A 24600-nucleotide genomic window follows, 5' to 3' on the forward strand; every position below is an offset into this window, starting at 1 on the left:
TTTGCAAAGGGAAGAGTCCTGTGAGTTGTTCATTGACAATACATGATCCAGCAAAAGTGACAGTTGGTAGAAACAACGAATACCAAAGACGAAAATAATCTAAGTCCTACTATATAGACGTTTTAAAGTCAGTCTGTACACAATTGAGTAACAGAACAACAAATGCAACTGGGAACAATACTTAGCAATAAATTAGATTTAATTATGGTAATTCAAACAATGTCAACTCTTCATTTTGTGAGCAAAGTTTATGAACACCCTGTATAAGGCTTCAGACCTGCATATAATCCGCAAATGCGATGTTGATTTTGTGATGTTCTTTGAGCTGTTTGACCTCCCTTAACATGAGGATAACAGTGATCAGGTCTTGTAGATGCTCATCAGTTAACGGGGTTTCAGAGCAGATGTCTAGGCTGGAGACCTGATGCATCTTCTTGCAACACAGCAGTTGCTCAGCCAGTTCCAAGCCTGACACTGGCCATTCAGCTCTTTTCACTTCCAGAGATCTGTAAACAGGCACACACCACTTCAATAAATACATTACATTATCGTCATAACCAACTTAGCAGTTTAAGTCAACAATTCTGTTAACACACTACCAATTGACATGCCATTTTTTAATGATTTTATGAGTTGATGCATCCCAGTTAAAAACTTGCTTAAACTTTCGTTGCACCCTTACAATCGATTTTAAGGGGTTAGGTACAGCTTACAGCAGTAAAATTTTTTGGAAATATTCAACATTTTTTTCCTCAATTACTGTATCTTGTACAATATTGAAAATTGGTATGTGTAAAACACTGTCCTGCTATATGAAAAAAATTATTTATACATTCTTTTTCAAAATTCAAAATGATGGCAGTTTGCTGTGCAGTGATGAAGCGTTTCCCTCATAACTCATAAACCTGTTAACTTTTTCATGTTCTCTCTCTTTTATTTTAATGCTGAAACTCATGATTACAATATCATGCTCTTTAAACTACATTCCTTAATAAATAATTTTTTTGTTTTATTTTGTGTTAGAAGAAAATACTGATAGTTGCCTATTTTTTAAAAAGAATTTATTTTTTATCAGACAATCTATCAAAGGTAGAGAAGTGATCTTGCATCATATTGTAGATATGACATGCATAAATACACACAAAAATTTCATCATAGAATGTTGGATAGTTTTTGAGTTAAGTGGGAAATGCTTCATCACTGCACAGTGAACTGAATTTTGGGAGGGGGGGGGGGGAAATAATAATAATAATAATAATAATAATAAATAAAAATTTTAAAAAAATTTTAATTCGTAAAAATATTTTTTTCATATAGCAGGACAGTACTAATTTTCATTATTGTACAAGATACAGTAATGGAGGAAAAAATGTTGAATATTTCCAAAATTTTACTGCTGTAAGCTGTATCTAACACCTTAACTCAAACTATAGAAACACCTGCGCCTTTCCTGTGGCTATAGCACAAATGACAGAAAGCTTCCAATGTAACTGCTACTCCATCCATTTGTAGGAATTGAGAACATTACAAAATTCAACGAGTTTTCTCAACAGATGGCATCTGTTGTTTCATTCTAGTTTGATCTCTTAACATCTTACAAACAAATGAATTCAGTTTGAATGGAACACCGTGTATAATGGAACTAAATGTGTATAAACAATTATGTGCTGAATAATTCAGCTCTAACCCGAAATAAATGGAAAAGGATTATGTAAAAACCCAAACACAAATAAACAGTAGGCCTACTAATAATTACTGTAGTTCATGTGACAAACTCGAAGTACACTAACTTGATTTTCATTTACTGAGAATATATTAAACAAATATTCCTTTATGATGCACGCACACACATTTCTTTTATTTATTTATGAAATGAAACAACCTGTAATGAGAATCAAAATGTTTATCTCGAGATGAGTTGGTGGCTGTAAAATAAGTATAAAATGAACAGAATAAACACATTGGCTAGTGTGATAATGAGAAACCATACTTGTAACAGCTATGAAAACAAGAGAAAGAAGGTGTATGCATAAGTGGCTGATAGAAAAGGAAACACTGATGGAGCAATTATTATTTTATGGCATGGTACATACTTGACTGACTTCACAGACCAGCTGACAATATCTGACACTGAGCTGGGTGTAACTCGAAGCACAGAAGGGATGAAATGACGCATCCATGAGATAAGCTGGGCCATCGGAGTTCCAACAGGAATCACACCTAGCAGATCCTTTACTGTCTTCTTTGTGAGTTGGGACTTAAAGCCATTCCAGTGCCTCGCCCATATTAACGAAGCGTGGTTCAACTCTCCCTGTCACAAGGAGATAAAATACAATCAAATTTACTTATTCTCCCACTGATATTAAAGAAATGTAATATCATTGTTTTTAAACACATTTGTTTATGTTGGAATTTAGCATATAATTCTTTTAAAACGTTTTCAACAAGGAAATAACAGTAAACAAAACAAACAGTACTACCAGTGTCATTTACTGACCAACTCACAATCGAGTTGCTTTGAATTTTTAAGCAAAGTTTTCAGTCTGCATAAATGACAAATAAGAGTTCGATTTTGATGGCTTTGGCTGTTGTGAGCGAATGTTAATTGCTTTTATCAATTTTATTATACGACATTGTAGTTATACATTCGGTAGGAAATTAAATGCAGAATAAATATGGGAAATGCCTGAGCACTATTATTCGGTTGAGAAGCTTTTGTCATACAGACAGCTCTCAAAAAACCTGAAAGTCAGAATTTATAAAACATTACATTACAGGTTGTTCTGTATGGTTGTGAAACTTTTACTCTCACTTTGAAAGAGAAATAGAAGGTAAGGGTGTTCGAGAATAAGGTGCTTAGAAAAATATTTGGGACTAGGAGGGATGAGGTTACTAGAGAATGGAGAATTACACAACACAGAACTGCATGCATTGTATTCATCTGACTTACTTACTTACAAATGACTTTTAAAGAACCTGACATAATTAGGAATATTAAATCCAGACATTTGAGATGGGCAGGGCATGTAGTAAGTATGGGCAAATCCAGAAATGCATATAGAGTGTTAGTTGGGAGACCGGAGGGAAAAAGACCTTTGGGGAGGCCGAGACGTAGATGGGAGAATAATATAAAAATGGATTTGAGGGAGGTGGGATATGATGGTAGAGACTGGATTAATCTTGCTCAGGATAGGGACCGATGGTGGGCTTATGTGAGGGCGGTAATGAACCTCTGGGTTCCTTAAAATTCATTTGTAAGTAAGTAAGACATTGCAGTTATGGCATCCTCTTCATCTTCGAAAAGGAAGTACAAAGTCCTCACAATTGAAACAAAATGTGAGATTTTAAACATGCTTTGAAAAGACGAAAGTGTCTCTTCTTCAGCTAAAAACCAAACTTTCTCCTAAGCTGTAGTGCGATTTTTTTTTTTTTTTATATTATATTCGATAATCTGAACAAGTCCGTGGTCCAAAATACGGATTATCGACGTACTACCGTAATAAAAATAATTCATTCCTCTGAGAGACTTTCAGAGACATTGTTATCTATTATACAATATAAATTCAGGTAAAAATCGTTATAACTAATTTGAAGTAAATTGCCATCTCAAATAAAAACCCAACAAGTTCTTGTATTAAAATGATTATGTTCTATACGCAACACTTCCAGATAAACTGACTTAGCTTTAATTAATGAATATGAGTAAAAATCTGCCCAACAATCTCTGAAGAATTATTGCACATAGACAAACTATATGTCAAATACTACTTTCTAGTTATCAGGGATACCAAAAATGTGCATTTCTGTGAGAATCTCGAAAAAAGATTTTCTCTTAGCATTATAATATTTTTCCCTTTCTGTTAATACTTAAAAAAATTAGAGAATTAAAATTATTAATACACTATGAAGAAACTTTCTTAGTTAAATATTACAAATTAACTAACTAACCTTCTGTAAATGCTGCCTGCATATAGTGAGAAGATCAACATCAGAAAATTTACACCACTCTAAATTCTCGGGATCTGACTGGTAGACCAACAGGAACGTATCCAGACGTAATGATGTGCTACTCAAATGCTTCTGCATGCTCCAGATCATTGCAGTGTTCGTACCCTGCAAACAGAACACTTAGCATTTATGTTAATCCTCGTCTTTGATTGTTAAACTGTAACCATTACATTTAGATTGTTTTATTTAACGATGCTCGCAACTGCAGAGATTATATCAGCGTCACCAGTGTGCTGGAATTTTGTCCTCCAGGGGTTCTTTTACATGCCACTAAATCTAGTGACGTGAGCCTGTTGCATTTAATCACTGTAACCATCATATTCAAGGTTCATAATACACATAAAATTGACAAAAATAATAAGATTTCAGAAATAGAGTACCAGTTAGAGTACAATAGTGGAAAAATTTGTAAATAATGTGCAGCACCGTACTAAATGTCTTTAGTAGATTAATAAAAAATACACGAAAATATCTAACTAATTTATGAATTATGAATGATAAGAAAGTGCAGTGAACAGATTTTAATCACTGATAGTGGCATATCAAGTAATAGCAGCAACACTTACAGTAATACAACGGTATCGAATATGGAGACTGGGTTAAGCATCAGGAAGATACAAAATCTGAACGAAATTTGCAACAACTAATGCTAATATAGTCCACATGAAGTACAGTAAAATCCCTCGTAACCAGCACCCAAATAACCGGCAATACGAAAACAACAGCACTTATGGCTGGGGCAAAAAAAAAAAAAAGTTTAAATCTGCCACATTGCCACAGTCTGGGCTGTCAGTTTTGCCAAATTAGGAAGTTCGTACGAACTTTCGTTTTCAGGGAATATTCGAACCTAAAATTAGTGTATTATGTGTGTTGTGTTTTAATAAAGAAAATCCACACAGTTTTTATGTTTGTTTGTTTATTTATTTATGTTCGGGCCAACAGTGTTGTCACATTAGGAGGTTCGCATGAACTTTCGTTTTTAAGTGAATATTCGAACTTAGGATTAGTGTATTATGTTGTGTGATGTGTTTTAATAAGGAAAATCCACACAGTTTTTATGTTTATTCGGTTATGAGCAAGTGATAGAGAAATAAACTTCACATGACTGCAGTTTCAACATTTGTCACCATGAAATACAAACTTTTTTTTTTTGTATATTCAATTATTCGGCAAAATCTCGTATCTGGAACTAGCCTGGTCCCTTTGGTGCCGGATAAGAGAGATTCTATTGTAATACAGGGAATAGTAAATGCATTTGCATGTTTATCAAGTCAATTGTGCCAATAAAATGTATTTGGAAAAATATCTAAAAATGTTCTACTTCGTATTTTTCAAAACAATCTTATTTCGTATAACTATATCATCTGATAGGACTTCTTTTTCTGTTTGCTCTACAGATCAGAACTATAGCTGCATCGCTATTATTTCCAACGTGGCTCCTTCTTTTGTTTATATCTTAAGCTGTCTGCGTTGATGCACATTATATATACCTGCTTGCCTTCAAATAGGACAGTACATTAATTAACAGCTGTTTACCGGCAAATGACAGGATGCGCAAACAGAATAATGAAAGTGCACTATCAAAAGTGATGGCGAACTTACTCTAAGGAACAGATTCTTGTATATTTGTGTGTATGTGTCTACGTACATACATTTAGTTAGCAGTCCGAAGACCAGTTAGAACTTTATAAGTGACACCAATAAGACATCACTCATGAGACAACTAAGCCAGGAGATAATGGAGTAGTGTGGCCAGTTCTTTTCCTTGTATGTGTATATTGTAATTTTTCAGCAAATGGAAATTAAAGAAATGGAACAAAAACTGACAGCAAGTATGGGCTTTCATCTACTGAATTCACACACAAAATACCTATCCCATCCTGCCTCTATTCCATTACCTACATAACTGTCAGGTCTTCTTTCGTAATAAAAATCAAAGTTACTGATGCCACTGACAGTGATTTTCTACTCTTATGTAATTGTATGTAATTTACAGAGTTTGAACAAAAATCCTCTTACCTACATGTTTGTGTTCTTCAATCTGTTACTGGCATAGTCAAGCAGTGTCTGTGTTTTAGTCAAGTCACCAGTTATAGTTTTTATACAAGCTTCACACACGAACTCGAGGTCTTGAATCTTGTCCAGGTAGCTAACGAATGTGGTGAAATTAACAGATTCGTCTGTAGCGGCCTTAGCAGTCCATGGCTGCAATAGTCCCATGCAGTACTTCACTCTCTCTTTGTATACCAATTCAATATCAAGACCAAAACTGACTGCAAATGACTCTGCAGCATCAAATTTGTATCGTCGCAACAGCTTCTGGTACCTACCAAAAAAGGGGAAATAGAATGCATTATAATCAGAGATTTGAAGAGTGTTGATATGTGTGTGTATCTAATGTCTACCCACTTCACTTGTGTGATTCGGGCTCGAGTGTTGATATGTACTGGAAAAATGACACATGTCAGTTGCGAAGATTATTATACAGGTCAGGAACATTATACAGTGCATACATTTTATCTTTCCATGCTCACATTCAAGTCCAGAGTCGATAATAAGTAGTTGAGCGCTCTGCCGCTCAAGAACACGCATAGTCGCTGATGTCTGTGTCTGTTGCTTGAGATATGTTTCAAAGATTTAATACAGAACAAAGAATTTTCATTTGTCATTAAAAGGGGAGGGAAGGGAATAACTTGCTCATTGTCATAGAGAATATCAAGGACGTTTTTCTCGGAATGGTTCACCTGAAAGAAATAGTTCATAAAATAGTGAATAAATTCGGAATTATGGGATCAGTATTGGACAAGAAAAGAAGACAAAGGCATCGAGAGGAAATAGCCAACATTTCGAAAGCAGAGCTGCAATATGTGAATGAAAATGTGTGTGTGTGTGTGTGTGTGTGTGTGTGTATCTAATGCTCTGGAGTTAACAATGAAGTCATCATCCTTCTTGCTTCCCAATATTTTGATGGAAGGTCCACAAATGTCCTAAAAGTTTCACAATTAGCCAGGTGCTCCATCTCCATGTCCTCTTCTCTGGTGCACAGTAAGCATTTAGGTGAATTCAGTACTCCAATACGATGGAGGTGTTTACTGAGGCAATCATGACCAATAATCAATCTAAACATGGCCTCGGCAGATTTTCGAGGTAGATCAGGAATTAGTTTTGGATCTTTGAGTGATTCTTTCCATTTTGAATTTTGATGTTTTGTCTGTTCGCTGTTACTTATTCTTTTTATGACTCGTTTTATTGATTCATATGGGAACTTGAAATTTGTTTTTAAGTTGATTTTAGTTCCTTTCTTTGCTAACATATCTGCTTTCTCATTACCGTTCAGTCCACAGTAGGCCGGGATCCATTGGAAGACCACTTTTTTATTTAGCATTTGAATTTGTTTTACCATGCAATGAATTTCTTTTACTTTTTCCATTTTAGGGGATGTAGTTGAGCTGATGGACTGGATTGCAGCTTTGGAATCAGACAGGATGACTATGTTTTTGCACTAGTTTAGCCAAACAAATACATTTTGAAGTGATGTATAAATGGCTTCAGCTTCGCCATCAAAATTTGTTGTGTACTTGCCAACATTTTTATAAAGAGAAAAGTATTGACAAGTAGCTCCTGCTCCAGCTCCTTCATTTTGATCCATGAGAGATCCATCAGTGTAAATGTTGTTGTTGTTTTCTAATGCCAGGCATTTGACAATAAAGTCATTTGACCTCTTCCACTCCAATATTTTTCAAAGATATTGTCATGGTTAGCCACTGACGCACAGATTTTGAGATATTCTGAATCCATTTCTTGATTTGAGTTGCACAATGGACAGTTAGGAGACTGATATATTCCAATTCTATGCAGATGCTTGGCCAAACAGTCTTGGCCTGTTGCCAATCTAAATGCAGCTACAGACAATTTGCGTGGTAAATCGGGAATCAACTGTGGATTATGATGCAGAGAGTTCCATTTTTTCCCTTGAGATTGTGTTATCAAATTTTGTTTGTTGAAGTCTAAGTATGTAGATTTAATAAATCTTTTCACTCCAATATCAGTGTAAATGTACAACCAGACCTTTTGTGGATATTTTCTATTAATTGTGTGTAGGGCAATGGCTTTTGCTACTTCTGGATTTATATCTTTTTTGTTGAAGACTTCATCAAGATCAAGGCAGCAGTCTACTTTGATGTTATTAAGTGGATTATATCGAGTGAATGAAAATGTATATACAGTGAAACCTCTCATTTACGGACATTGAAGGGATGTAACAATCTGTCCGCATCTGGGAGGTGTCCTTTATTGGGAGGGAGGCTTCCCAATCTAACATTAAATTTATAATATGCATTATGTATCCCTTCACTCTTTAAATGAAATGTATTACTGTAGTTTAATTCTAAATACAGTACACAGTATTACAGTAAATTCTTTGCAACTTTGAACTACAGTAGATAAGATCAAAAAAGGAAAATACAGCACTCTGCCATGCAATTTTATTCTAGGTCTGCAGTTATGCAGTACTGTAATTTACAGTTTTCAACTTAACCTTTACGTTCATGTCTCTCGAAACAGAACAACTGATTGAACTAACCCTATCATGTGTCGAATACAATTTTACGATCGCGGAAACCTTGGACCAATCAGACAGGTTAAATTTTATGACTTTGTTTATCCTTCCGCTTCCAGCTAACTAGGGATAGCTGGCTGGGCTAGTGGTAGCCTATGAGACCCTTATGTTATGTTTCATGTTAAGGAATTTCTGTACAGTTCTCAAAACTAAATTTTCCATTATTGTAACACATTAGGTCTTGAAATCCAAGTTCTGTCCGCAGTCAGGTGGTAAAGCAAGCTTTAGGACTGTGAAACAGCTTCCGTGTCTGTGTCTGAGAGTGTCCGTAAACGAGAGTTTAATTTATCGTTATTTGTACATTATTTCACTTGGGACATAAAAATCTGTCCGTATATGAGGAGTGTCCATATCTTGGGGGTGTCCATAAGAAGAGGTTTCACTGTAGAGGCTACAACACCTGCCTTGCAGCAAATGCGGAACACTTACAACATCTTTGAAAAAGTACTCTTTTAGCACTTTCACAATTTAAAATTGTAAAAAAAAAAAAAAACTGTCCTTTATAGCTGAATGCTCAGAGGAGCTGTGCACTGTTACTTTCACTCTATTTTTGCTAGTGAGGAAAGATAAAATGTATACATTGCAGTAACAAAACACGAAAGATCTCCAAACAATTGCCTGTACCTACAGAGTCAAGAACATTATATAATATTTTAAAGAATTTCAACAATTTATTATCATGAAATCCTTGTCTTCATAAGAACCTAACACTAGACTTCACAGTCCATACAACAAACCTGTCTATTGGACGACTCTCAACAATGGTCTTGATATGAAGAGAGCTTATGTAGTCTGTGTTCGAAGTTTTATTCCCTTCCAAATACAGGACTTCTTGTGTTGATGACAATAACGGCATGAGATAAGTTGGAAAAGACACAGAGAACTTATACTTGATTTCCATCCCTGTAAACAAAATAAGGCAATACTTTACTATACTTTGCAGAAAACTGTCTGCATACGATCTTCAATGGTTTCACGGCTTCTGCAAATCAGAGAGGAGTAATATCTAGTCAAGGAGTATCACTAACAAAGGAGAAAATTGGCGTTCTGAAATCCATTAACTTGCCAGATATAAACAGAATCAATTTCTAAGTACTCTTGGAGGAGGAGGGGAACATGTTTTTAGCTCAAACTGTTCCCTCTGTATTTTAAATATGCAGGTTGTAGAGTATGATTGAGTGGCAAAGCAAGGGAATGGATTTCGTTCTCCCTCTCTGTATTTGTATATCTTCATCTCTCTCTCTCTCTCTCTCTCTCTCTCATATGGGACAGCAATATTACTACTTCACATCTTTCTCCCTCAGTTGGCATGGTAATATGACGTCATTTTGGGCGCAAATAGATAATAATTTCAGTTTGTCCCCCTCAACTGATAAGAGTTGGTCTCTTCTCTGTCATTGCCACAAATTCCTTATACAGTAAAACTTCAGTTATACATTTCTCACTTGTACGTTTTTTTTTAAGTTCCAGCAAAACTGCTATACTTTCCATGTTAATTTATTTCAGTTATACATTTTATGTTTATATGTTTTTCTCATGTATACGATCCTATTTTAAATCCCGAGAGATACAAAACTTTATTTATACATTCTAATTAAATTTTGCTCGAAATTATGTTTGCCATGAAAATGTAAGAACGCGAAAATACCATATTTACGCCACTGAATATAATACACACACCAATTTTGTATCCTAAAATCCGCCCCCCCCCCCCCAAAAAAAAAGATAACTGGCGAATATAATACGTAGTACCTGTGCTAAAAAACCACTTAAGATTAAAATTATATTATCAAGACAGATTATAAAGACACTCCCTTACCATTAGCTATACATCACATTCATCCTCACTTGCAGTATCAGAACTGGAACTTCTGGTCAACAAGTTTGGGTTGACATCAGAACACTAATTGACAATGACTAACGTCATGCTATTCTTTCTTCTTTATTGGTAAATTCTTTTGGTTTAATTAAAGACGCGCAATTGTTCAGAGTTGTATTCATAAAATCTCACTCACAATAAAAGAAAAATGTTATTAAGTCATTCTATGCCTCTGTTTGAGGTTCTGGTTATTGCGTCTATTATCAAGCAATACATCTCACTTGACGATATGTATGAGATGAAGAACAATTGTTTGTATACATCTGGAGTTTGATTAGTGTACATGTAGCTAATCGGCAATGTATGCAATGGAGGGGGAAGGGGACTGGCCACCCTACCCCATTATCTCCTGGCCTCGTTGCCTCGTAAGTGGTGTCTTGTTGGTATCACTTATGAGGTTCAGACCTGTCTTCGGACAGTTTTAGTATTAAACATATTGCTCTCATTAGTAACAGTTGTCAAAAATGGACAAGAGATTACGAATTAAAGTGCACAAAATACGAGAATCAATTCAGAGAGGGGAGAGAAGTATGTGCAGAGGTAAGAAATGGAATATTTTAAACAATGAGAATCCAGGTCCAAAGCTGTGACCGCACTGAATACAACTATCCTAACACCCCTCCAAACTGACAGACTCAACCTGATATGACGAGAAGATTGCTGATTGGTTTTTAAATTCCAGTGAGTGGAAGACAGAGAAAGTGTGTTTATAACCGACTTTTTATTTTTTGTTTGTAAAATAATCACATATTATTATTATTATTATTATTATTATTATTAATGCTATTTCAGATGTAATTAAATGCCATTTCAGTTACACGTTATTCTCACGCTTTTTTTCAGACACCCCATAAAAACGTGTAAATACAGGTTTACTGTATATGCAACCCACAGAGAGGCAGTAGCTTGTAGTGACCACTGCTCTGAAAACTGCATCTTCTCGCCTTCAACTAGACTGATCTGCATTGCCAAGAGAAAAAGCTACCTTTGCTTTGGAGGAGCTCGCACGACCTACTTTAATTTACATGAGACTGTGACCTGACATGAGATATCAGTTGCCATAACAAAATAAGAGAAATTTGCATTACTGTACCAGGTAGAGTGACAATTTGTATGTAGCTTATCTTGTCTTCATGGGACTGAGTGAGCAGGAGTAATGTCCCTTCGTCGTCAGCAGATGGGCTATCCAACAGAACCATGTCCTGCACAGAGAACTTATTCCACAGCAACAGGAGCAGGAGAGTCTGAGGGCACAGCATCAGCAGCTGTCCATCTTCACAGAGTGCCACTAGCAGGCTGCAATGCAAGACCTCACTGAGCATACAACATTCCTTTATTGACAAATATTCGGCTATTTTGTACTTAGATCATAAATCACGTCTTTTGCGAACCTGGTACTGCAAAGAATTCCATTTTTAAAGTGGGAGTTGGGAGTAATTACTCGCATATAAGACCCCCCCCCCCCTTTCCCCAGATTCTTAATGCCGAAAAAAATTGAAGAGAGTCCTATATACGCATATCTAAAAACTAGTAGCAAATAAAAACATAAAATAATCGATAAACATACTACATCATAATAAATATCATATATACGCGAATATCCCACGCCATCGAATAATCCATGCACCCTAATTTTAGGAAAGAAAGAAAAAAAATTGGCTGTGATGTGTGTTTCAAATAATGCATGCACCCCATTTTTTCTTTGCTAAATTCAGGAAAAAATATGCGCGGAATATTTGCATATATTATATATGGTATATTGCAGGACATTTAATTTATTATCCTACAGTCTATACAAAACTAGAAAGGTATTGACAGTTCTCTCTCGCACAAGTGGAAAGGGAGCGACGTTATGAAGTTGTGAGGTAGTGCAGTGCGGCTCTTTGCGCCGCCTGTCTGCCGTGTCGGAACTAAGCAGCTGAAATCATAAACTCATAATTTGTATCATATGGTAGTCTTTCACCAGACTAATATGATGATGACGATAATAATAATAATAATAATAATAATAATAATAATAATAAACACTTTCGAACAAAGCATGTGCTCACTGCGAAACAGTAGGCAACATCGGCCTGTTATGGTATCTGATTGGCTAGTTTGAGCGGTTGCCATGGTGATGCTTAGAAGCCGCTGAACTGTCAATACCTTTCTAGTTTTGTATAGACTGTAGTAAAAATACACACCAGCAATGAAGGAGATAGTAGGGGTCATTGACTAGAAATCAGGCTTAGAAACGGGAAGGGTGAGTTACCTTTACTGACCAGCATTCAGGCTTTCAGCAGATTTAAGAAAATGCATCTTTTTATAGCACAAAATTATTTAACTTACTGTCCACGAGTACAGATTCGTCCACTATACAAGGTAATTAGAGGGGAGGACCTTATATGCAAAGGGGTCTTATTTGTGAGTAAATACAGCATGCAACAGAAGAGAAAACATAACAGTACAAACATAAGGATGTGTACATCGTTATTATACAATACAGTAAAATCCCTCGTATCCAGTACCTAAACAGCAAACCTTTACAGTTTTTACATTAAACTTGATTAAGGAGATAAAATGTTTCTGAATCACAATTCCCAAACAAAGAGTGGTATTCGATTGTGCTATACTAGGGTTTCATTGAAGGAATATTTAATTATTCTATAATTCCAGAGTGGTTTTATTAAAATGGCAATAGCTCGAGCCTGCCTGGAGAGAAATAAAAAATAGGTTGCGGCCACCAAATTACTCTTCAAGGAATGACCATTCATATAAATTGAGGGAAAGAAGACAGAGGACGGACACTGGAAAGTTTTCTTTTCTCAATCGTACTACCAGGGACTGGAACGCTTTACCTACAGGCTTACTAAAGGCTTTACCAATAACCAAAAATGTATTTAAAAATAGGCTTAAGGACTTCATTAATAGACGGTAGTACAGTAGTGTCAGAGTTGTAAGCTCCGAAACCGGTTGTGGAGCTCGAGACGTCCAGTCGGAGCGTGAACTTGCTTATGTTTGTGGAAGCACTGGAGCTCGCAACGAGTTCTAGTGGAGCGCTCCGCTCCGTTTAGGCTTTGACAACGCTGCGGTAGTATATTATACACACTATTTAAAGGGTGTAATTGATTTTTGTTATTGAAGTGCTGTATCAGTGGAGATGTGTGTTGTGTATTTGAAGTGTGAAGTGTGTTGTGTAAGTGAAGTGAGTTTCTGTCAGTGAAGCTTTATAGTTTATAGTGGCAGTGCAAAGTATTTGAACAGTGAAACGTTTTTGAAGTGTTAGTGAAATCAGGATAGAATCAGTGAAATGCATCGTAGTACCAGTGCAGTGAGTTGACAGCGAAATAAGTGTAGTGCTGAAAGGTACTTGTGCAGATATGAACATATCATACTCGTGGGTTTTACTTCGAACTTAGGGTTAAGATACAAATTAATTTACTTTAAATATGTTGTTGTTATCTAATGCCGGGCTTTGGCATTCATATTTTACTTTAAACGTTATTTTAAGTGATCGTGCTTCATTTAATTTAGGATGCTCTCTGTTATTATTATTATTATTATTATTATCATTATTATTATTAATTATTAGTATTATTATTAATTTACTATTAATTGTGTTTATTATTGGCATTATTAAGTGTAATTAGTTACCACTGGCAGCGGGTATATACTCATTTGCAGTGTGAATAAATACATACACATACAAAAACAAATGAATATAGTACTAACAATGTAAATACATGTGCAACTATATTTTAAGGAATATTAATGCCTTTAGTCTAATTTCTAATTTCCCATACTAACATTGCACTCACTCCAGGAATTCTTAAAATACTCAAGGTATTTATGTTTGTGTCTGTAAATGAACAAGTCATACCTGACACATTCTATTGGAATAACAGCTTTAATCCTTGTAATTGAAGGTTCCAAATACGAAGACTCAGTTCTGCTTTTTGACCAGACTGTGATTTCATCTCCCATGAGAACAAATCTCTCACTCTTACAGTCATGTAAGATCACTGCACAAGACACCTAATAAAAGCAAACAATGAACACATATAATTCATTTCCTATCTTCTGAAGCTTAATGAACCACATTTCATTGATTACATTCCAGATAGTCTCTCCTATTCACAAAGCCTACACTTTGGATTTCTACCATTTTGATTCCCATCTTCAGCACGTATTTTTTAAGAATAATATGGCAATCATAATTTCTTTTTGTGGTATTTACTGTCCACAATGTAAACATCAATCAGAAAATATATTTTATGCTCGACCATGCCGAAATATAGTAATTATACACCTGGTAGAGTCCTTTAATGCATGTCATTAAAGTACACCTATCCATTAAAGTTCAGGTTTTCGATTATTCTCGGATATGCAATCGAAAGTCGAGGGAAACGTCATGGAGGCTGGAAATCCAATACTGTTGCAGAAGGTTATGTTCTGTTACTATAATAATTAGCGTTAATTGTAAATAATATTAAAATAAATTCAATTTGTCAACTCGTTTTTAATTCTAAATCAATTTCCAGGTTATGTCAAAATTAGTTCATGTTATTCTATAGATTATAACAATTGTTCCTCGGAAAAAATCAATACTTTCGCGTCTGCGCACATCTCACAATTTACAAGCGATGCACAAGGTCACTTCCACTCTTCAGTTAGATACGAATAAAATGAATACTTCTGAATAATTTCAAGTTAGAAATATGGTCGAGCATGAAAAGTCATATGAAACTTGCCTATAATGGTAATTAAGACACTCGTATGAAAATTATGAAACAAACATACTCGCGTCTTAATTACTATCATTAAAGGCTCGCTGCATAATGTACTATTAAGGTTACTAGTATATTCAGAAAGTTCACATATTTTATGGTTAAATTCTTAGAATAAATATGTCGCATGACCCAATTAAAATGGAACTGTGATGATCTTGACAAAACTGCCAGCAAGGTGAACTTGTGGCAACAAGAAACAACAGGTTTGTTCCAGCAAGCAATTCAGAACACGTTACGAATTAATAACGAACTTCTTTGATGCATGCGCCAATGGTGAACGGTGTCAGAACTAGTTCGGGATTTTACGCTTTTGGAACGTTTCTTGAACTCTTCTTTCAGAGTTTCTTCTCATATTAAAATTATATTTATCTTCCGAACTTAATCTTTCGTAAAATATATCGCTATCACCTTTCAAATCACTCATGATGGACTATTTTTTTATTTTAACCTGCCCAGTCTCGAAGCATTTTAACCGTAATTTCAGATTAAACCATTTGCACATGCATCAGCATTCAGAATTCCCAATTTCTGTTCTTAATCGAGAACCAATTTCACTTGTTCTGAACGAGTTCTAAAGCATGTTGAAACAGGGAACTGGGAGTTCAGTATCAGTTCTAGTCTTATTAGAACGCACACTGAGCTATTGTGCAAGAGCAGGAAGTTCAGAATCGATCCTGAACCATGCTGGAACAAACCTATTGTGTTTAAGACTTTTTCTTGTCGCATGGTTTATGTTTCAGACTGATTTCTTAAAATAGTATATTTACCTCACTTTTGCAGCAATCTTTCTTCAAAAGCTGAACTTGAATCAAGTCTACAGTCTGTTTCAGTGACTCATTGCTATCTCCCTTCATAGGCATTGACAAGGCGTTAGTATTCGACAATCTGAGGAGAAAAAAAATTAATTTCATATGAAAATGGCAAAGTATGTTTAAAAAAATTAATGAGACAGATAGTTAACCCACACAGACAATTTCTATTATTTAATTTTGTCACATCCAGAAAATGTATGATTAGGAATACAAACTTAGAGTATCTACAAATCTGTAAGATGGTAGGTGAACACATTCAATTACATCAGATGTAATGTCTTTTACAGAAAAGCAAATGATATAGAAAGTAAATTAAGCAAATGCAGTTCTCTAAACTCAAGAGCACAATCAAAAGACCATTCTACCCTCTTAATGTCACAAGGCAGATATATCAGCCAGCTGGCGTTATGCAAATATTGGCACTGGCCAATGCATCAGCTGCAATTTTTATGTGCTTGTAAATTCTGTTTCAATCATGTGACGTCAGTACATCTCATAATTTATGAAGGGAAGTCTCTTTTTCTAACAGAGGTAGATGTTTAGCAAAATGCAACAAAGGATTATATGGAGAATGCTTTCCAGAACACAAGTACCATATGTGACTAGTTAGTGTAAAGAGAGATGTAATGTTTTTGTAAAATTAAATAACTGCCAAATTACATGATGAAACATTAACAAAATTTGTAACACTGTTCACAAATGAGAGCTCTTTAATGTGTGCCCTATAATATATAATATTTTCAAGACTCCGATCTAGCATGAGCAAAATAATGACAAATCTAGAATTTAAAATTTGAAAAATCTTAGAATCTCAAACAAGATTCCTTTAATAATATTGTGAAGGAAAAAATATAAAAAGTCTACAAATTTGCTTCTACAGATGTAGCCTTCAACAAGAAAAAATTTCACAAATTTATCATCTGAATTGTGGTAGATTTCTTTTCTTTTAATTAGCTTATTTAATGATGCTGTATCAACTATCAGGTCATTTAGCATCGATGGGATTGGTGCTAGTGAGATGGTATTTGGCAAGTTGAGACCGAGGATTCGCTACAGATTACCTGACATTCACCTTACGGTTGGGGGAAAACCTCTGAAAAAATCCAGTCAAATAATCAGACCAAGCAGGAAATGAAACTGCACCCAAGTGCAACCCAGGATTGGCAGGCAAGCGCCTTAGCCGACTGAGCTAGGCTGGTGGCTTGAATTGTGGTAGATCAATGAGATGTTTTAATCATTATATTATTACTATTGTCAACGAGAGATCTTCGTAATCATTTTATTATCATGGTAATATCTGTTACGAAAAGTTAAAAACGGGGTAGGGGCATTTACGAATGTATAAGTTTTCCTCTCTTCATCGACAAAGAAATCTTTTACATGTAGCAAATTTAGTACTGACTGACAAACAATTTACTTCCTGGCATGATTGAAACTGCACTTACGAATTTTCCGCCTAAAAATCCATTGCCTTCAGCTGCGATTGATCCCACGCATATTGGGTTAATGGGTAAGTACAATAAAACACTACATCACCGAGGATGACTCTTTCTAAAATATCAACTAAAGAATACTTAACATACACTGGGAAAATAAAAATATAAATTTATGTACCGAGAAATTTAAATAAACGAATGAATGAAATAAATATGTTGGATAATAAGCAATACAAGATTATCCTTACTTACTTACTGGCTTTTAAGGAACCCGGAGGTTCATTGCCGCCCTCACATAAGCCCGCCATTGGTCCCTATCCTGAGCAAGATTAATCCAGTCTCTATCATCATATCCCACCTCCCCGAAATCCATTTTAATATTATCTTCCCATCTATGTCTCGGCCTCCCCTAAGGTCTTTTTCCCTCCAGCCTCCCAACTAACAGTCTATATGTACTTCTGGATTCTCCCATACATGCTACATGTCCTGCCCATCTCAAACGTCTGGATTTTATGTTCCTAATTATGTCAGGTGAAGTATACAATGTGAGCAGCTCTGCGTTGTGTAACTTTCTCCATTCTCCTGTAACTTTATCCCTCTTAGCCCCAAATATTTTTCTAAGAACCTTATTCTCAAACACCCTTAATCTCTGTTCCTCTCTCAAAGTGAGAGTCCAAGTTTCACAACCATACAGAACAACCGGTAATATAACAGTTTTATAAATTCTAACTTTCAGACTTTTTGACAGAAGACTAGATGACAAAAGCTTCTCAACCGAATAATAACAGGCATTTCCCATATTTAGTCTGCGTTTAATTTCCTCCCGAGTGTCATTTATATTTGTTACTGTTGCTCCAAGATATTTGAATTTTTCCACCTCTTCGAAGGCTAAATCTCCAATTTTTATAGTTCCATTTCGTACAATATTCTGGTCACGAGACATAATCATATACTTAGTCTTTTCGGGATTTACTTCCAACCCTATCGCTTTACTTGCTTCAACTAGAATTTCCGCGTTTTCCCTAATCGTTTATGGATTTTCTCCTAACATATTCACGTCATCCGCACAGACAAGAAGCTGATGTAACCCGTTCAATTCAAAACCCTGCCTGTTATCCTGAACTTTCCTAATGGCATATTCTAAAGCGAAGTTAAAAAGTAAAGGTGATAGTGCATCTCCCTGCTTTAGCCCACAGTGAATTGGAAAAGCATCAGATAGAAACTGGTCTATACAGACTCTGACAAGATTATCCTTACCTAAATATTTGTCCTGAATTTCCCACCAGTGACACATCTGGTACACCATTCTCAGTAACTTCAATAAATATTTTGACAAAAATGAAATTGTCACTGTCCACCATAGAAGCAACCGATCTGAAAGCATAACAATGCAGAAAGTGAACATTTTACTAACGAAGTGAATCGTGAAACTGTTTCTTTAGTTTTCCAAGTTAAATTACTCAAAGACGATGATAAACATTCGTAATATACATTCTAATGAAGTTACATTCAAAATACAATTAATTTTACTGTATTTTTGACAGTGTAATGGTAAAGGTTATGGTACTTTCTTTTTATACGTTGAACAATGATAAAGTAAAAAATATTAGAGGTTCATCGTCATTTTACAATTACCTTGAAAACAATAGCTGACCTTGAAGTAAACAGTGAATTTCACTTCCCACACCAACAATGATGAACAAGCCATCACTGGATACAGTGAAACAGTTAATGGTAGATTCAAATGTATGGGTGAACTGCAGTTCAGAACAAGTGTCATTAGTGAACACAATCAGAGAACTGTTTGCTGACACACACACTTGCCCAGAAGAAAAGGAGCTTGCCAACATGTGTGGGTCCTCGCTGATCTGGAAAACACAATACAGTAAGACTGTATCTCACAGCAGGGCAAATGTGCATATTTAGCTGGCAGCTGTGAACAGCATTGTGTATCAAGTGCATAATGTACAGCTAGCCAGAGGCCAGTGTGAGTATGTAATTTGGTCGCCCACTTGCAAATCATATAATAATCAAATTGAAAAATTCAAAAACGATTTTCAAGATATCTGTATTTTAGAAAATATCATTATTCGGCCCTCCGTAACAAAATCCCGCATACCAATCTACTTGATGAATTTAATTTAATGTTTCTTGGAAGACGGAGATTACTTGCTGAGCAACTTTTATTATATAAAATATTCAAAGGTCTACTGGCTAATAGCGAAATATTATCACAAATCCAGATTAACGCTAGAACATCACATTTAAGAAATCGTCAATTCTTATATTATAAAAAAAGATGGTGCTGTGTCAAAGAGTGGATAAAAATTGAGAACAATATGAAGTTAGATTTCCGTCGAAAACTACAATGAAGGGGATGTTATAAGAACTTTCTGCAAGTGTTAGCAAGGTCTTCTTTCTCCCAGCCACTCTTTAGGCCTACTGTATTGGACCCGAAGAATGTGCAATTTATTTTTAACATCATCTTCTGATATTTACATTTCACTAGAAATTTCTACTGAAATTGACTGTCTTATATTTTTTGTTGTGGTAAATGTCATTTGCAAATTCCATGAGCACACTCTTGGTTCAAATAGGTCTATTACCAGTATTTATTTTCTGTTCTAACTAGTATTCAAATTGACATTATTTTTATTAGTATAATAATGCCCATGGCTTGTCAGTATATCTCTTCATTAATAATCTTCCTTGTATGTAATCGTGAAAACTTTGTAACTAATTCAACAGTTCATAGCATAAATACATGTCAAAAAATGACTTTCATACTCCATCGGCAAGTCTATCGTGCTATCAAAAAGGAGTGCGTTATATGGCAGTAAAAATGTTTAATAGCCTCCATATTGATATAAAAAATGAAACTCAAAACATAAAATTATTTAGGGCCAAATTAAAGAAGTACCTAATTTCTCACGCCTTCTATTCTGTAGGTGAATTCATGACATTCAATAACACTTCATGAAATTGATACAAAAACTTTGTGTTGTACTAGTAGACTATATTGTAAATCTCGCCTATATATATTTCATCTAGACTGTGACTATAAATTAAGATTTTATAATAGTATTAAGTTTTTTGACTTGTTCCATATTCTAGCTGTAAGCATGTATGAATACCATGGAATGTTAATAAATACAATACAATACAACACAATTGGTATCACAAGGAACTTCCTAGTAGGCCTACAATTTACCTGTAGCACAAGAATTTTATTCAGACTGTACACCATTTAAAATCACCCGTCCATGTGTTCCTGACACTATAGTGGAACAGGTTAGATAGTGTTTCATTTAGAGTCCACAAAAGTCAACACATCTAAGTTTGATAATCCTGTATTTCAGACACCTGAACTGTCTACTAACTGAACTCTTTATTTTACTACACAGCCTACTATAATATTTTGCTTGTGCACATTCTCATTCATAATCCATAATTTAAAACATTTCAATCATACATTAGTGCCTAAAAAATTACTATATACCTCTCCCTCTGGTTCAATCTTTGCCAGTGTGTAGCTTTGAAAAAGCGATCCATTGTTTGCTGGAAATGTTGTGGTTCCAAAATTTACGGTTTCCTCTTCTGAATCGGAGCCAATACTAACATTTGTCCACAAAGACATAATGAACCCTTGAACAAAAACCAAATGAAATATAATAAATATTACAAGATTAAATGTAAATATATAATTTATATTTCCATTTTTGTGGCATTAATTTAGGGGGCTAAATTTCAGAACACGGATTTCTTCCTCTCCCTATTACTTCAAAATTCCAACCTTGTGCACACAAAATAAATTACTGACACTGAAAAGTGTCTTTTCGTAAGCATGATGATGCGCATTCGATAAACACAGACAAATATGCTCTTTTTAGTATTTTATGATGTAACTGTCAGTGAGGAATGCGTATACCGGTACTGAAATTTTCCCCCTCCCTTCAAACTCTGCACATTGGACAACAATTATCTTAAAATACTAAAAAGAGCAGATTTGTCTGTGTTTGTCGAATGCGCACCATCACATTTATGCAAAGGCACTTTTCAGTGCCAATAATTTATTTCACAAGGTTGAAATACCAAATAAAGTACACAATCAAACTTCCATGGAAGACACAAATTTCATAGAAGTACGCCGAATCTTCATTTTCGTAACTGATAACGTGATAGATACCAAGGATGAGAAATAACACAGTTCACACTACTAAAACAATCAGACCACTGACATATTAATGATATTGAATCTGTAATGTTTATATAAAACTTCCTTCGCTACTTGTTCGACACATTCTAAAGTAGAGAGTACTAAGGGACACATTCAACACACTCCCGCCAAGTATAGTTGTATCGATACCTGTAACGAATAACAACGATACGTGATCAGAAATTCGATTAATGAAACACCAATTAAGCCAACATTAAGAAGATACATTTTCTGTTAAATGTTAATACATAATAAATTTATAAGATTGATTTAACACAATGTGTATGACACTAAAAGATAATTTATAATTATCCGTAGACATTATCATCATAGTACAAAAAGAATACAGCACACAGTGCTGCTTACATCACTCGCCAACCTTAGGATATTTGGTATAAATTTCTCTGCGAAGTTGAGTTGCTTCCAGCCCTGATCACGGCTACCAGTCAAGTTTTTACGGCGGCAGTTTTGAAAAATGTCGGATCACTATTATCACTAACTAATAAATTATACCCCAAAATGAAGAAGTGAAATATTTAGGAATGCATCTACTTCGCCGGCTAACTTGGAAGAAATATATCCAGACTAAACTAAAATAACTAATCTTAAATTCAGCAAATTATACTGGTTATTAGGACATACCGGTAAATTATAACTATCAGCAGCAAGTAAATTAACCCTCTACAAAAGTAAAAGTAAATCCATGCCGCTACAGCCCTGAAGGGCCAAAACCTACCAGCCAGCTGCTAGCCTCACGCCCACATGCCGAAGCAGAGGTGGACGATCATCCAACCAGTGTGGAGGTATCATGTGATTAACACGATGATCCTCTCAGCCATTATAGCTGGTTTGCAAAACCGGATTTCCGCTACCTATCGTAGCTCCCCAAGTGCATCACGATGCTGGGTGGGCACCGGTCCCATACACTGGCCGAAATTTCATGAGAAAATTTCTTCCCCCATGAGGACTCGAACCAGCGTGCATTCTGTAATGCAAGTCCTAGGCAGGATGCCTTAGACCGCGACGTCACGCCATAGGACTAACCCTCTACAAAGCCATTCTATAAAACCTATTTGAACATATGAAAATCAGCTTTGGGATACTGCAAGCAACTCTATCATCGAGATACTAAAGTGATTCTAATCAAAAACACTATGAATAATTGGCAACATTTGCTAAGGTAGGAGTTTTAAATACAAGAGCTATACTTATTATTAGTTGTGTATTATTAGTTGTGTATTATTAGTTGTGTATTATTATTATTATTATTATTATTATTGTAAACAGAGGATACTTATAGGTTCAATGTGTATTAGTTTTTGTTATATTTGTATTGAGAGTGATGGCGGATTAAGAACTGGAATACATCTAATCCGCCATGACGTGAACAAAGATTGATTAAATAAATAAATAAATAAATAAATAAATAAATAAATAAATAAATAAATAAAAATTGGCAACATTACATGGTACATCCACAACAGATACATTTACCATGACTTTCACATCCCAACAGTCAAACAAAAAAAAAAAAAAAATAGCAAATTACACTTATAGTCTCGCCAATCAGAAACGTTTAAACAACCATCCAAATTTATTAGCAGTGAATTTGTTGGACAACAGTACTCTTCACCTGAACAGACTTAACAGACATGTTATTTTAGATTTAATCTACAGTTTCAAACAGTAATTTTATTTTTAGAAGCGATTTATATGCGAATGGGCTATATTTTGTTAACACTGTTAATTTTTTCATCACTGTTACTTATTGTTGACATTGTTGAACAGATTTAAATTTTACTGACTTAGTTACTTAAAAAACTAGTATCACTACTATCTGCTGCTTATTATTTTCTTCTCCTGGATATGGGTATTATCAGTGGTGTATTTCTAAACAAAGAAGTGCCCTGGCTCTGTGATTTCGGTAGTAGTTGTCTCCACCGCAGAACAAAAAAAACTAGTATCACTACTATCTGCTGCTTATTATTTTCTTCTCCTGGATATGGGTATTATCAGTGGTGTATTTCTAAACAAAGAAGTGCCCTGGCTCTGTGATTTCGATAGTAGTTGTCTCCACCGCAGAACAATTATGGAATGTCAGACGAAAATACATGGGTTCGAATCTACGACTCAGTAACAGAATGTGGGGCTGGACTCAACGAGGATATAATACACCATGCTATGTTGATTTTCTGTGAGTGTGCTGCATTACTGAGTATTGGTTTAATCAACAGTGCATGTGCACACGTGTGTGTGTTACATACTAATTCTGTGTAAAATGACTCATATTGAGAGAACATTGAAGTCATTATTTGCAGAATTAAAAGATAAACCATTTTCAAGTTGGCCATATGAAACAAAATTAGCTTACGAAGATAGAAGATCGACAATACATGTACATATTAAAATAGTGGATGGAAGACAAAATAGAAGTTTCAATTTTCATAGTAAGAAATCATTGGCTAACAGGGTGCTCTGAGCAGTGGCGGCTCCTGCGTATTTCTTAAGAGGAGGAAAGAAGTTAACAGCACGAAATGACACCTTCTTGAATGAAACATGTTACAAATTAGCCTACATGCATACATGTAGGACCAGGTTGTGTTGGGGTTGGCCTTCCCTTCTATTCTTGTAAACTGAGTTTCCTAAATTTTCCAAAATATATTACGTTTTCACTTCCATTCATTGTTGAATAATTGCACAAATAACAATTACAAGCAGCATTTTTCGAGTACACTACAGCATCACACGTGTTGGAAGAGACTAGCTATTAACACGTAACCAGAACCGTTTTACGGAAATGGGAAATAATCTGTTAGGAAAGCGAGAATACTGCACCCACCCACGTGGTTTATGTTGCCA

At 35.2% G+C, this 24600-nt stretch overlaps 2 protein-coding genes across 2 annotated transcripts in view; both read right to left on the reverse strand.

Annotated features, from left to right (window-relative positions):
* The window catches only part of LOC138712327 (kinetochore-associated protein 1-like), a 32680-nt gene extending 28582 nt beyond the window's left edge, over nucleotides 1–4098 (reverse strand). Inside the window, exons 1-3 of the mRNA XM_069843970.1 lie at nucleotides 3949–4098; nucleotides 2094–2311; nucleotides 278–506 (exon numbers count right to left, since the gene is read on the reverse strand). Coding sequence (XP_069700071.1) covers nucleotides 278–506; nucleotides 2094–2311; nucleotides 3949–4098 — 597 coding nt within the window. The remainder of the gene's footprint in view (nucleotides 1–277; nucleotides 507–2093; nucleotides 2312–3948) is intronic.
* Nucleotides 3996–21858, reverse strand: LOC138712328 (kinetochore-associated protein 1-like). The gene is made up of 9 exons (XM_069843971.1): nucleotides 21025–21858; nucleotides 19161–19393; nucleotides 18783–18899; nucleotides 16045–16162; nucleotides 14368–14522; nucleotides 11599–11801; nucleotides 9364–9529; nucleotides 6028–6334; nucleotides 3996–4113 (listed from the first exon to the last, which is right to left on the reverse strand). Exons 1-8 carry the CDS (start codon nucleotides 21160–21162, stop codon nucleotides 6028–6030), a joined length of 1437 nt encoding a protein of 478 aa, XP_069700072.1. The 5' UTR covers nucleotides 21163–21858; the 3' UTR covers nucleotides 3996–4113.
* Between the last annotated feature and the right edge of the window lie 2742 nt (nucleotides 21859–24600).

This window comes from Periplaneta americana, chromosome 13, assembly GCF_040183065.1.
Source record: "Periplaneta americana isolate PAMFEO1 chromosome 13, P.americana_PAMFEO1_priV1, whole genome shotgun sequence".
Classification (NCBI taxonomy): Eukaryota; Metazoa; Arthropoda; class Insecta; order Blattodea; family Blattidae; genus Periplaneta; species Periplaneta americana.